This window comes from Cibotium barometz, chromosome 1 (assembly GCF_041138505.1).
Source record: "Cibotium barometz isolate CiBa-2024 chromosome 1, ASM4113850v1, whole genome shotgun sequence".
Lineage (NCBI taxonomy): Eukaryota > Viridiplantae > Streptophyta > Polypodiopsida > Cyatheales > Cibotiaceae > Cibotium > Cibotium barometz.
Genome location: NC_141046.1, coordinates 69112253 through 69124913, shown reverse-complemented (window position 1 = coordinate 69124913; position 12661 = coordinate 69112253). Strand labels below are relative to the sequence as shown.

General features: G+C 38.5%; 1 protein-coding gene across 1 annotated transcript; it reads left to right on the top strand.

Moving 5' to 3' along the window:
- The first annotated feature begins 1553 nt into the window (after positions 1 to 1553).
- Positions 1554 to 6432, top strand: LOC147642386 (amino acid permease 3-like). The gene is made up of 7 exons (XM_086805837.1): positions 1554 to 1802; positions 2021 to 2341; positions 2442 to 2535; positions 2754 to 2968; positions 5083 to 5231; positions 5326 to 5550; positions 5656 to 6432. Exons 1-7 carry the CDS (start codon positions 1643 to 1645, stop codon positions 6085 to 6087), a joined length of 1596 nt encoding a protein of 531 aa, XP_086661963.1. The 5' UTR covers positions 1554 to 1642; the 3' UTR covers positions 6088 to 6432.
- The last annotated feature ends 6229 nt before the right edge of the window (positions 6433 to 12661 follow it).

Here is a 12661-nt window from a genome sequence, read left to right as displayed (position 1 = left end):
TAAAAATATTCTCTTTGTTCATGTTGATGTCTTGATATACATGGACATGGCTAATAAGTTTTGGATTAATGATTAATGACTAATAATGACTAATGCCTTGATATACATGGGCATGACTAATGACTAATGAGTAAGGAGATTTGTTTAAATTGTGCTATGAAAAGGAGATATGATAGTTTCTAATATGAAGAAAATGGATGGCATGATTGATTGTGAAAACTTCATTCTCATGGGAATATGAACATAATTATTTATTCATAAGTATAGCCAAAGTACATAGTTAAGGGCACTATCTCTCTATGGAATCACACAATGTAAGGATGGGTTGACAACATGATCCTTGATTGGGTAAGGATTGTGTGATAGCCAACTTGATCAAGAATAGGGTGAATGTCTTACACGACAGCCATGAAATCTTTATATCAAATCTTTGTGGCATTTTCAAGGTGTGACAAGAAGTAATGGGCCCGAATAATGTGCAAAATTTATGAAAAGGAAATGTGGATCACTTTTTGCAATCAATTTGGCACCTTTTAAGGTTCGAAGAATGGGAATGTAGAACAAAAAAAGCATGGTGTAATGTTCATAGACATTTATTACGGCTACATACAGCTCAAAAATCGCCATAAATCTCAGAGACCCAAATCTATTTCTCTTTTTTGATGAAACCCACATTGTGTTGGTTATGTGCATGTAGTGATCTCATATCTTGATGAGGAGAGTGTTTTTAAAAAAAGAAATACGCATTACCATATATTTTACGAGAGGAAGATGATTTGATACATAAACTTGAAGGATTCTTACATAGAAGTTTTTTTTTTGGGTTAACTTATCACCATCTATATCCATGCGAGATTGGATGTTTGTAATCTCATCTCAAAGAAGGCTTGCATCAAGGTAAAATGTTGAGGCTTAAATTTTTAGATAATGTAAAATGGATTAAAATTAAGTGGACGTTTCATATATGGCAACCATGTGCTCTCTTTCCAAGGCAAATTCCACCAATGTCCACCTTCTTTAGGCTACACATAAAACAAAGAACTCCATGACTTATACGAGTCCATTTGTAGCACAAGACTTGCTGGAAAAGATCCTTTCCAATTCAAATCAATTTGGGTAAGAACTTTGAAGGAAAAGTATAAATTGCACTTATGGTTTAAGGGTGGCGGTTACTTAATTTATGATGTCACGTCAAAGGAAACCTTAAAGACGAGTACACTTATTGAAAAGAAACACCACCGTAGGCCGTCACTTATTAAAGTTAGAACTTTGGAAGGCACCGTGTGGAAGGTTTTGAACTATATGTGATGCCCTTAGCTTTTTCCACGACGTGGAGCACGCGAGTCCGCTGCATGAATGATTAGGCCGCTGCTCCACATCCAGGGCCAGGCCGCGCACTAGGAAAAGTTGTTCCGTATAATGGATGATGATATATGGGCCCGGAGATTCTCAACTCCAATGTCAATTCTAATGGACATCGTGGTGGACGGCGACGCTATCTCTGCATCTCATGATCTACAGATATATATATATATATATAGCAGCCTGCAACTAACGCAATAATAATAAAACCACCCCACCCACCCACCCATCCTTTGATTATCCATTTTGATTCAGCGCCTTGAAGTAGTATAGTAGAAGAATGGATCCGGGTTTGCATGTAGATATGGATCATCAGAGTTCCATTGCCCAACTTGACGAATCTGGCCTACACTTTGCGAGCTACTCGACATCCGCAGCTGGCAGCTTCTACGGTACTGCAGCTGCTGATGAAGACGATGATGGGCGGTCTAAGAGGACAGGTAGAGTAACCAGGGCATAAATGCTACTTGGAGCACGTTAATTATGTCGTTTATATTATTATTATATAAGAGTATTACTAGTACCGCGACCAGCTAGCAGCCTAGCTGCATACATGTGTCTGGTTTCATTATTATAATATTATTATAAGAGTACTAGTACCAGCAGGTAGCATACATGTGTCTGGTTTCATATTATTATTATTATCATTGTATTGCAGGGACGCTGTGGACTGCGTCCGCTCACATCGTGACGGCGGTGATCGGGTCGGGCGTGCTCTCGCTGGCGTGGAGCATGGCCAAGCTGGGCTGGATCGCGGGTCCCATCGCCCTATTGGCCTTCGCGCTCATAACGTACTTCACCTCGCTGCTGCTTGCGGACGCCTACAGATCATCATCATCTGCATCATCAATAATTATTAGCCCCGGCGCACCTGCAGGTGTAACCAGCAGCTGCGCCAACGTTCACAGCACTTCATCATCAGCACTATCGTTCGGGAAGCGCAACTACACCTACATGGACGCAGTGAGATCTAATCTGGGTAGGTCGCAAGTATAGGGGCACCAACGTAACGTCGCGATTTCAGAGTATCATCAATATTAATGTACTGGGCTTGTTTTAATTATTTGTGACTTACGCAGGAGAAGTACATACTAAGTTTTGCGCTGTCGTACAATACACGAACTTCGTAGGCATCACAATCGGCTACACAATCACTGCCTCCATCAGCATGGTGTAAGTCTGTCTCTACTGCATGCTACAGTTACGACGAGAGGATTGCATACGTGCAGCGTACTGTGTGTGTGTATGTGTGTGTGAGAGAGAGAGAGAGAGAGAGAGAGAGAGAGAGAGCATGTGCCTATGTTGCTATGCAACACTCAATAAGGCACCTGAATATGAATATATATGTGCTTTTGCACATTATTCTTCTTCTTCTACTGCTTCTTCAACAGTGCCATCACAAGGTCCGGGTGTTTCCACGCAAACGGCCATGACGCATCTTGTTCCACCTCCAACAACCCCTACATGATGCTGTTCGGAGCCATACAAGCTATTTTGTCACAGATTCCTACCTTTAGCAAGCTTTGGTGGCTATCCATAGTTGCAGCAGTGATGTCATTCTCGTACTCTTCTATTGCCCTGGGCCTTGGCATTGGCAAAGCCACCGGTAAGCGCTCATTCTCATTTTATTATAGAATATGGAATCGATGGACTTCCGCTGGTCTTCTGTTCGATTAAGCAATGCCTTGGTACGATGAAATAAGTGGTGTATTCTTATCAATTAAAAAGCGATGAGGCTAAGGCTCCATTTAATTTAGGAAGTTTGTTTGCAAAATCTTAATTGTTTGCATACATACCTGTTAAGCAAGGTCAATCCATCTAGGTACATATTACACTATTGTTACACACGCAACATTGGGGCAACATTGTGATACTTAGTAAAGCATTTCATGTGGGGTGATAAAAAAACCTTGTTGAAAAACCACTAGAATGAGAGTTCCGTAATCCCAAACCATGTTTTCCCATTCGTAGTAGGACCATTATAATCGCCAAAGGTAATAATCGAGATCAAGGATGTCTTTTACATGTTGGTTCCGCTTCAAATTGACAAGCCTCAATATTTTACCAACAATATTTACCTTATTTTTTTGACAATATTTTACCTTATTTTTTGACAATATTTTACCTTATTTTTTGACGAACACCTAAAAATTTCGTTGTATTTCACAATAAAACTGCCTAAAAAAGGGAATGACAACCGTCAAAATGGCCCATAGCATTAACGACTCTATCTATATTACACCATAGGCATAAAGATTTTCCCCTTTTTTTCCTAAGAGAAAAGGTGAAAGCTAATTCAAGGTAATGTTTTTGATAAGGGAGTTATGCAAAACATTCAAACTAAGGTAAAAGTAGAATAAGACAAGTGAATAAATCACCGTAGCCTTCCCTATGTGCAAGTGGATTGGAGCATCATGAAAAAAGGGGTAAGAGGTGGGACCTCAGGCCCCCCACTCTTAAAGAAACCCCTTGATCACCTGCATGTGGAGTGTACTAAAAATAGGTATGTATACATAGTCTTTAGGAATATACATATCATTTCTTTTTTTTGGATAAAAAAATAAATTTTATATATATATATATATATATATATATATATATATATATACACACACACACACACACATATCATTTCTTATATGTATACATTCTTTCAAATACCCTCGCAAACCAATAAACCACCTTTTGTAAACGTAAAACTATAAATGGCCTAATTAAAAATAGGTCCTCTTGTTTTCTTGTGAGTCCCCCAAGGGGCCCACATGTTGGAAGAACCTACAAACATAAGTAGCTTTCACTATAATCCACAAAATGCCATTTAATGAGTGTTATCATTATCAAATCTTGGAGTGATTGGAGTCAAAGCAACCTTTAAAAAATGGGAAAAAATCACTAGGCCTACCTTTTGTGCACATAGACAAAAAGTTATGGAGACATTGGAGAGGGGAGGAAAGGAGGGTTGAATACAAATTTGACTTATGAATTATGTATCCTTCAAGAGACCTTTGGCATTTGGTAAATTCTCTATTTTTGACCAAATGTACATTGCAATAAAGGTGGGCCAAAATGTACACTTTGATTGTAGGAAGACATTTTTCAAATTTGAGACTATCTCTTTTCCCCCTCCTTTCTTTTTTTCCTCTGCAATCCCTCCTCTCTCTTTATCTCTCTCAAAGTAGTTGGTCATATTTCTCAAGTAAACAAATACTTTGTTGTAAGAAGAGAGAGCTTCCTTTTCGATTAAAACAATTTCCTAGGCTTTCTTATAATTATATGGATGATAAAGAAATAGATGGAGATGTGTGTGTGTGTGTGCGTGCGCACGCATGCGTGCATGAGAGAGAGAGAGAGAGAGAGAGAGAGAGAGAGAGAGAGAGATTTATATAGGTAACTATAATATTTTTATAGAACATTATTATTAATAGTAATAAGTACTCACATATATCAAACAAGTGTATGTAATAAAACACAAGCTAGTTTACTTTGCTACAAAATAAAAAGAGAGAGAGAAAGAGAGAGATTTATATAGGTAACTATAATATTTTTATAGAACATTATTATTAATAGTAATAAGTACTCACATATATCAAACAAGTATATGTAATAAAACACAAGCTAGTTTACTTTGCTACAAAATAAAAAGAAAGGATTATTTACATTTTTGTCAAAAAAAACACCAATTTTGGAGTTGCTTTTTAACATGGGATTTTGTACGCGTAGAAAGCAACCATTCACATGGCACACTTGGTGGATTGCTGAGTGCTAATGAGGTCCCTGATGCTCACACTAACAATATCTGGTCCATTTTCCAAGCACTTGGAAATATCGCGTTTGCTTTCTCATACTCCATGATCCTTATCGAGATTCAGGTAAAGCCTTTTAAAAATGCGACTCGACCATTATAAACTCTATTATATAGTAATCGAATTATTATATGGTCATGCTGTTGCTGTTGTTGTACAGGATACGATTCGGTCTCCTAATGAGAGCCAAACTATGAAGCATGCCAGCCTCGTGGGTGTCTCAACCACCACATTCTTCTACATGTTGTGCGGCTGCATTGGCTATGCTGCCTTTGGAAGTGAGGCCCCTGGAAACTTGCTTACGGGCTTCGGCTTCTACGAGCCCTACTGGCTTGTTGACATTGCCAATGCGTGCGTGGTGGTGCACTTGGTGGGAGCATACCAGGTATTTTTTTAATTACGTCTTGTGAGATTAACTTCTCAATCAATATATTGCATGAGTATTCGAATATATATATCCACCACCACCATAACTTCACTCTTTTTGTAGGTGTTTTGCCAGCCACTCTTTACATTTGTTGAAGCTTGGATCTCCATGCGCTTCCCTAAAAAACACTATAACGTACTTCACAAGCTCTACAAGATACCAATCCCATTGTTGGGAGTTTACGAGTCGAACCTTTTCAGGCTACTGTGGAGGACGACTTTTGTGGTCTTTATCACTCTCGCTTCCATGCTCCTCCCTTTCTTTAATGACATATTGGGCATACTAGGTGCCTTGGCATTCTGGCCTTTGACGGTCTTCTTCCCCATCCAGATGTACATTACACGCTCCAATACTCAAAGATGGAGTCCAAAATGGTCCCTCCTTCAAACATTAAGCTTCTCGTGCTTACTCATTTCCCTGGCAGCACTGGCAGGATCCATGCAAGGCGTCATGCGAGACTTGCGCTCTTATACGCCCTTCAAAACGCCATCATAATCTAGAGGTCACCACCTCCTCTGATCATTGCTGCTTCGACGTGGAACGAGCCCCCCCTCTTCCCATCCGATATCAAGAGCGCTTCTTCGAATTTTTCCCAAGGCCTACTTCTAACTTCAACCTCAATTGGATGTGAGAGAGAGTACCGAGAACTCCAAGAGCAATCAAATCCTATTATACGTCCTCTTCAATACTGTTACTCAGAGAGAACTTTGATTCTCTTTCGATTTCATTTATATATAAAAAAAGTAAAATGACATGTATTCTACCCACCTCTCTTCATTTCCAAGAACATGACACCAAATGCCTTGTTTTGTTTCTAACCTACTTTCCACATTTCTCCAATGGGTATTCCCTATCTCTCTCTCTCTCTCTCTCTCTCTCTCTCTCTCTCTCTCTTACACACACATCTCTTTTTCCAAATCAAGTGTCATTTGGTCTTGCTTTCGAGACGCAAATGCAACTTTCCAATGTGGGTATGCTAGTACGTTGGTGTAATGGAGAATCACTTGTGCAAAACATAAAAGCTAAGATAAAGAAAAGTAGAACAATCACTATGAAAGCTTGCACATGTAATCAAGGTAGAAATCACATACAAATCCATAATGCCTAAGTGGTTTAGCCTCTCACTATGATGATAGAAATAGCCTTCCATAAGCCAAAGGCTCCAAGATAGTCCAAAGGTAATATATCCAAAAGATCCCAATAATGGCCCATGAGCCCCCTTTTATACTTGAGACCATGACCATAGTCCCTAAACCTAGCCAATAAAGTTACTATTTTATTACAAACCATCCCCTCCCAAAGATTTTATCCTCAAAATCTATCATATATACAATTATAAATCAATGAGAAGTAAAGGTTTTATTATATCCATAAGACCATAAGAATAGATGGAACGATCTCCAAAAGTAGCCATGTCGATGAAAAATGAACCAAAAAAACTCCATGAGTCCATAGCATAGTCAATGCAGAACTAGATCCTCCAAGCATGAGAAAAGAGTATCCTTGATCTTCCATATGGTCCCATGAATAAAGCCTCCAAAAAAATGAATGGGTGAGCCATGAATCAAGCCTAGAAAGCTTCAATCCATAAGCTTTGACTATCCAATAAAGAATAACCATCAATTCACATGTAGGAAAATATTATGATACCCATGTCATAGTTGAAAGCCCTTGCAATTCCTTAATTAAACATCTTGAAATGACCTACAAATGAGTTATACACAATGTCAAAACATCCCCACATCATAATTCTTCATCATAATAGCCATTGGAATCCATTAAGATAGAGAAAGGACCCCCAAAGATGCCTCTGTAGAATTTGTCCCCATAAAATTATAGAATGTATATCCCCCCATTTAAGAGACAAAAATTTCATAAAAATCATGCCACGTGGTCAAGAAACATTCTCCATAGATAGACCTTGTTGTTGCACAAAAGAAAGTGGGTGCCACATAGCCTCATCCAAGGGTAAATGCTTCTATTTAAAATGAGTAACTCCTCTATGCTTCTAAACCCCTCAACTCTCTTGTCCTTCTTCCCACAATCCTCTTTGGCTCATAAATAATTTCTCCCTCTTCATCCATAGGTAGAAGCTATTCCACTTCATGAGGTATAGAACCCACATACTTTTTAAGATTAAATGTATGAAATACAATATGGATTCTAGTAGAAGGAGGGGGGTCAAGCTTGTAGGCCAAATCACCAACCCTTTTGAGACCATGGTACTTACGAGAAAACTTGGGATTAGCGGAAGCTTTAAGAGTGTTGTGGTGGCTCTTTGGTAGCTTCAAGAATACATAGTCTCTTTCTTGAAACTTCACATCATGCCTCTGCTCATTCGGATTAGCCTCTTGAGAGTGTTGTGGTGGCTCTTTGGTAGCTTCAGGAATACATAATCTCCTTCTTGAAAATTCACATCATGCCTATGCTCATCTGCATTAGCCTTTATAACCTCTTAGATTGTCTTCATATTGTCCTTGCATAGTTGAAGAAGTTTCCTCATTCTCTCCAACTCTTCTTTAACCACTGGGCTGACCAACTTGTCTTCTTGCAAGGCTATGGAAGGCACAATGTACACTTGATACCCATAAAGACCCTCAAATGGAGAGATCCCAAAGTTGAATTCTCAAATGCTGCTAGAATAATGGTAAAATTCAGCAAGATGTAGCCATTCATCCCATGAAAATATATCATGACAATAACTCCTTAAATACACCTCAATCCACTTGTTGGTACACTTCGTTTGCCCATCCATTTGTGGAGATGGAGTTATTTGTTTCCCATGTTCCCATATAAAGATCTCTAAAAATTCTCCATGAATTTGGTATCTCTATTACACACTATGTTAAGTGGCAAGCCATGTATCTTGAATACATGCTCCATGAATTGTTTGGCAATTTGAGATATTCCATATGTGACCTTGGAAGTAATGAAATGGGTTAATTTGATAACCCTATCAACCACCACAAATATTTAATCCCATCCATACTTAGTCTTGGGAAGACCTGTAATTAAATCCATAGAGATGTGGGTCCACTTTCCATCCAAAATAGGTAAAGGATAAAGTAGAACAACGGGTAGTTGATGACTATCCTTGTTTCTTTGACATGAAGAACATTCTATCACAAACTTCTTGACATCTCTCCACATGCCTTTCCAAAAGAAACTCTTACTCACTTTGTCATAGGTCTTTGTAACCTGCAAGTGGAGAAGAATACATCTCACGAAGCACCTTCGAATGAAGTGGAAACAAGATACACTATTTCCTTGTACCATAAGAGGTTATTGTGAAGAATCACGTTTATAATGTTTCTCCTTCCATTATTTAAGTCATTAATAAGAACTAGACTTATAATTTTTGCCACCTTTTCTAAGGTTCTTCAGATAAAAGCTATGGTAAGAGGCCCTATACATTTAAAAGTGTATGTAGGTTATACCAATTTGGCATGTGCACATCTTAAAGAACTTGCCTATTTCTCATAAATGAATAAGAGGATATACCTATGTGTATCTCAATCCTCCCATGTTGAATTACTCTTATACTATTATTAGTTTGATTTTTTTTTCTAAGCTATATCTTGGGCAGATCTTGAATGATTAATTATCCTAAGGTTCCTAAATTAGAGGGTTTCTATACCTATGGTTAAAAATGTCTCTCAAATATAAGACATAATTTCCTACCCATAGATGCTACAAGGGTTTATCCAAATGAACATGCTTTAATAACCTACCTTGACTTGATACAAGTCTTGGGACTAGGATAAAATATTAATTGGAAGGGAGACTAGATCAATAAGTTAACCATCTAATCAAGAGTGTAAATAATCTACAGTATGGTCAACTTAAAATTTTTTACACATTTAATGGTTACCTTAAGCAAAAGGTCATATTAAAGGCTTGATTAAATTTCATTTTCTTATTTACAAAAAAAAAACCAGAGAATTGAAATAACAAATACAAGGGTTTAATTACATTATAGGTACACATGTACTTGAGAAATTCAAAAAAGTTTGACTAGGGGATAAATCACCTACTACCAAGGCTTGATTTTAATGTGTTGTAGGTGTTGTAGAAAGCCTCCAGCTCTCCCAAAAAGCCACAAACTTTTATCCCTCAACTTTTGTGTCCATACAAGCTTTCACAAGTGTAATAAATGCCCTAAATTCAAGGTAAAAGTACCTAGGCTAAGTAGGATTAGGTAGTACACACTTCAAGAAGAAGTATATGATTAGGTAGTACACACTATAAGAAGAAGTATATTACAATTATAACAACCTAAAAGTACACATAAAAATTCATGGATGTCTAGCTTAGGGGAAGGGGTTTTTATTGGAGTTCTACCTTATGCATGCACCACAAAATCTCTATGAGTTATTGCTCAGTTCTTAGTGGCTAAAGCTTCATGCATATATGCATACCTTACATTTGTGTGGGTTACCTAAAATGGAACTCAAGTTTCTTAAGTTAACTAAAGCTAAGGGAGCCAAATATAACCAAACCACTAGCCAAACTCAAAACCATCAACTTTTTCCACTTTCCACAAACCACCTTGGCAAAACTATAAGTATCCAAACTACTTTCCACTTCCCCACCTTGTTTTAATGAAGACCATGGTTTTGCACCCAACCTTGGAACCTTAAACCATTTAATTTAAGTTTTCCCAAGGAATGCATACACTTAGGCTAAGCCTATTTAATTCATTTTTCTCAAGATACTATCAACATCTTTGCAACTTTTGGTCCCAGGCTAAACCCCACATTTTGGATTCAATTACGGGTTCAGATTTTTCAAATTCATATGGGATCTATGCTTTCACATAGGGGTTCACAAATATGTGTACACATGTGCATAATTGCACTTTTATAATTTTTTGAGCATAGGAACCTTGGAAAATTTCAGAGTTATCACTTAAAAATTTTCATGGATATCACTTAAAAGTTAATTTTCAAAGGCCTTTTCTTATTTTTGAATATTTTTCCCATGTGCATATTTTTTCTTCAAGAATTTATGGTTTTTTAGCCAAATTTTATCCTATTTAATATTTTCTTTAAACATAGGTAGGAGGGATCTTACAAACATGCTTAAATTAAGTTGTCTTTCCAGTTCTAGCTTGCGAGTTGGTGTTGGGGTGTGTGCACATAGGTATTCCGGGGTCATAATAATGATCTTTTTGAGCCCTAGGGTTGCTCAGCAGTATGTCTCAGAAGTGTGTACATGCTCCTCTTTGGGGTTTGGCATCATGGGCATCTCTTCTTCAATGGGAATAGGGATAGGGAGGGCCATGATTGCACATGGGAAAGGTGTTATTTCTTGCTACTCAACACTAAAAGGATCTTTCAAATTTTCTAAAGGTGGTATCAGCATATGAATAGAGGTGGAAGCCACTTCTCTCCATTCTTGCTTAGGCTTTTAAGTTGGCATCAAAGGTTGGATTTTTGGTTCTCCACACCCACTTGGATTTGACATTTCAGGGTGTGTTTAGGTGTCTGAAGCAGGGGTTTGTTTGATCTTTGCACCTATATATGGGGGTTTCCTTCGTAGAATCCTTGTGCTTCTAGCAATTTTATTAGGATGCAATGAAGAATCCACTTCTAAGGTGGTACTAGGTACTATGCGACCATCGCCTAGATCTTTTTAGCTTTCAAGATTGTGCGGATGGCAAGGTTTTTGGGACCTAGAATATGGGTTCCCTTCATAGAAGCCCTAGGCTTCTAGTATCTTGACTTGATAGGGATCCAATGGGCTTGAGGTTTGGATGGAACATATTGCATAGGGCTCCTCCCACTTGACAGATCTCCACTTACACAGTTGGGTTTTGGGCCAAAAAGGTGGCTACCAAGGTCCCGCTTGACAGATCTTTGCTCATAGTCAGGCTTTGGGCCAAATGGTCATTGCATAGGCATTGTACTTCCCTTGGCTAGCCAAGGTACTCTTGGTTACCCATTCTTTCTTGGTATCATCCTTAAAGGTTGTTGAGGGTTGGGGATTGGAAGGTGGTCTTGTCTTCACCATAGCAAGGTTTAGGATCTCCATAATGATTTGAGGGGGTGGTCAACACAATGAGGTGAGAGTGTTGTGTAGAATTCGAGGTGGTGACTCATAAGTGGAGGAGGAGGGGCTTGGAATGTTGATGGATTCAAGGGTGCCCTCATCCACTAGGCATCTAGGGTTACAGTAAAAATTCAAAATGGGACCTCAAGCATTGGCGGTCCTTTTTTGCTAGCTGACAATGCAATATGTGGCCACAATCCATCCCCTTTTGAGGATGATGCTCTCTTTCATCAACGTACTGTGAAGGCCACATAAAAATTGCACAATGCACATTTAGATCCAATAAGAAACTCCGCTTCAAAATAATTGACACTCATGGATTGGGAATTGCACGATAATGATTGCAGTGGATGTTGTGAGGGGTGGGGGGCCTAATGAGATCCATGTCTTCCAAGACAAAACATTATTGTTAGTCTCGATGCCAACCAAGGTAGGCCATACAACTAGGTGGTCTTTCTCAAGAAAAGTCTAGCTCCATGTGAATCGATTCCATTGCTGGTTCTCTCGAATGCATCGGAGCACAAACAAGGATGAGATTTTGGCACCATCCAATTGTGCAAACCTTGTCCCAAGATTATGTGGAAGAGTGTCCATGGTTGCAAAAATGTGAATCTAGTCCTCAAAGTCCGTAAACTTTGGGAGGGGCTCATATTCTTGGTCCTCATCTTCACACTATCCAACATGTTGTTTTACAAGCTCTCTAGATATCAATGAGCATGGTGTGAGCTTCTATATTGCATTCTCTACAAATATTGATTGAATTAGTCCAAGCAGTTGTGTTACAAGCTCATCATCACACTATCCAACATCTTGTTACAAGCTCTCTAGATATCAATGAACACGGTGTGAGCTTCTACATTGCATTCTTTACAAATATTGATTGAATTAGTCCAAGCAGTTGTGTTAGACTCATTGATGAGAACCCATGAGATGAGTCTTCTCTTTTTTAGGTTTATCTTCAAGGATTGGTCACCTTTGTGTATGTAAATGTGATTGGTTTCCAAATCATGAACCAACC

Bases quoted from the DNA above. Each gene is read 5' to 3' on its own strand.
- LOC147642386 (XM_086805837.1), top strand. From the start codon at position 1,643: ATGGATCCGGGTTTGCATGTAGATATGGATCATCAGAGTTCCATTGCC. The intron at 2,342-2,441 runs GTAGGTCGCAAG...TGACTTACGCAG, and splicing joins CGCAGTGAGATCTAATCTGG to GAGAAGTACATACTAAGTTT. The intron at 5,232-5,325 runs GTAAAGCCTTTT...GTTGTTGTACAG, and splicing joins TGATCCTTATCGAGATTCAG to GATACGATTCGGTCTCCTAA.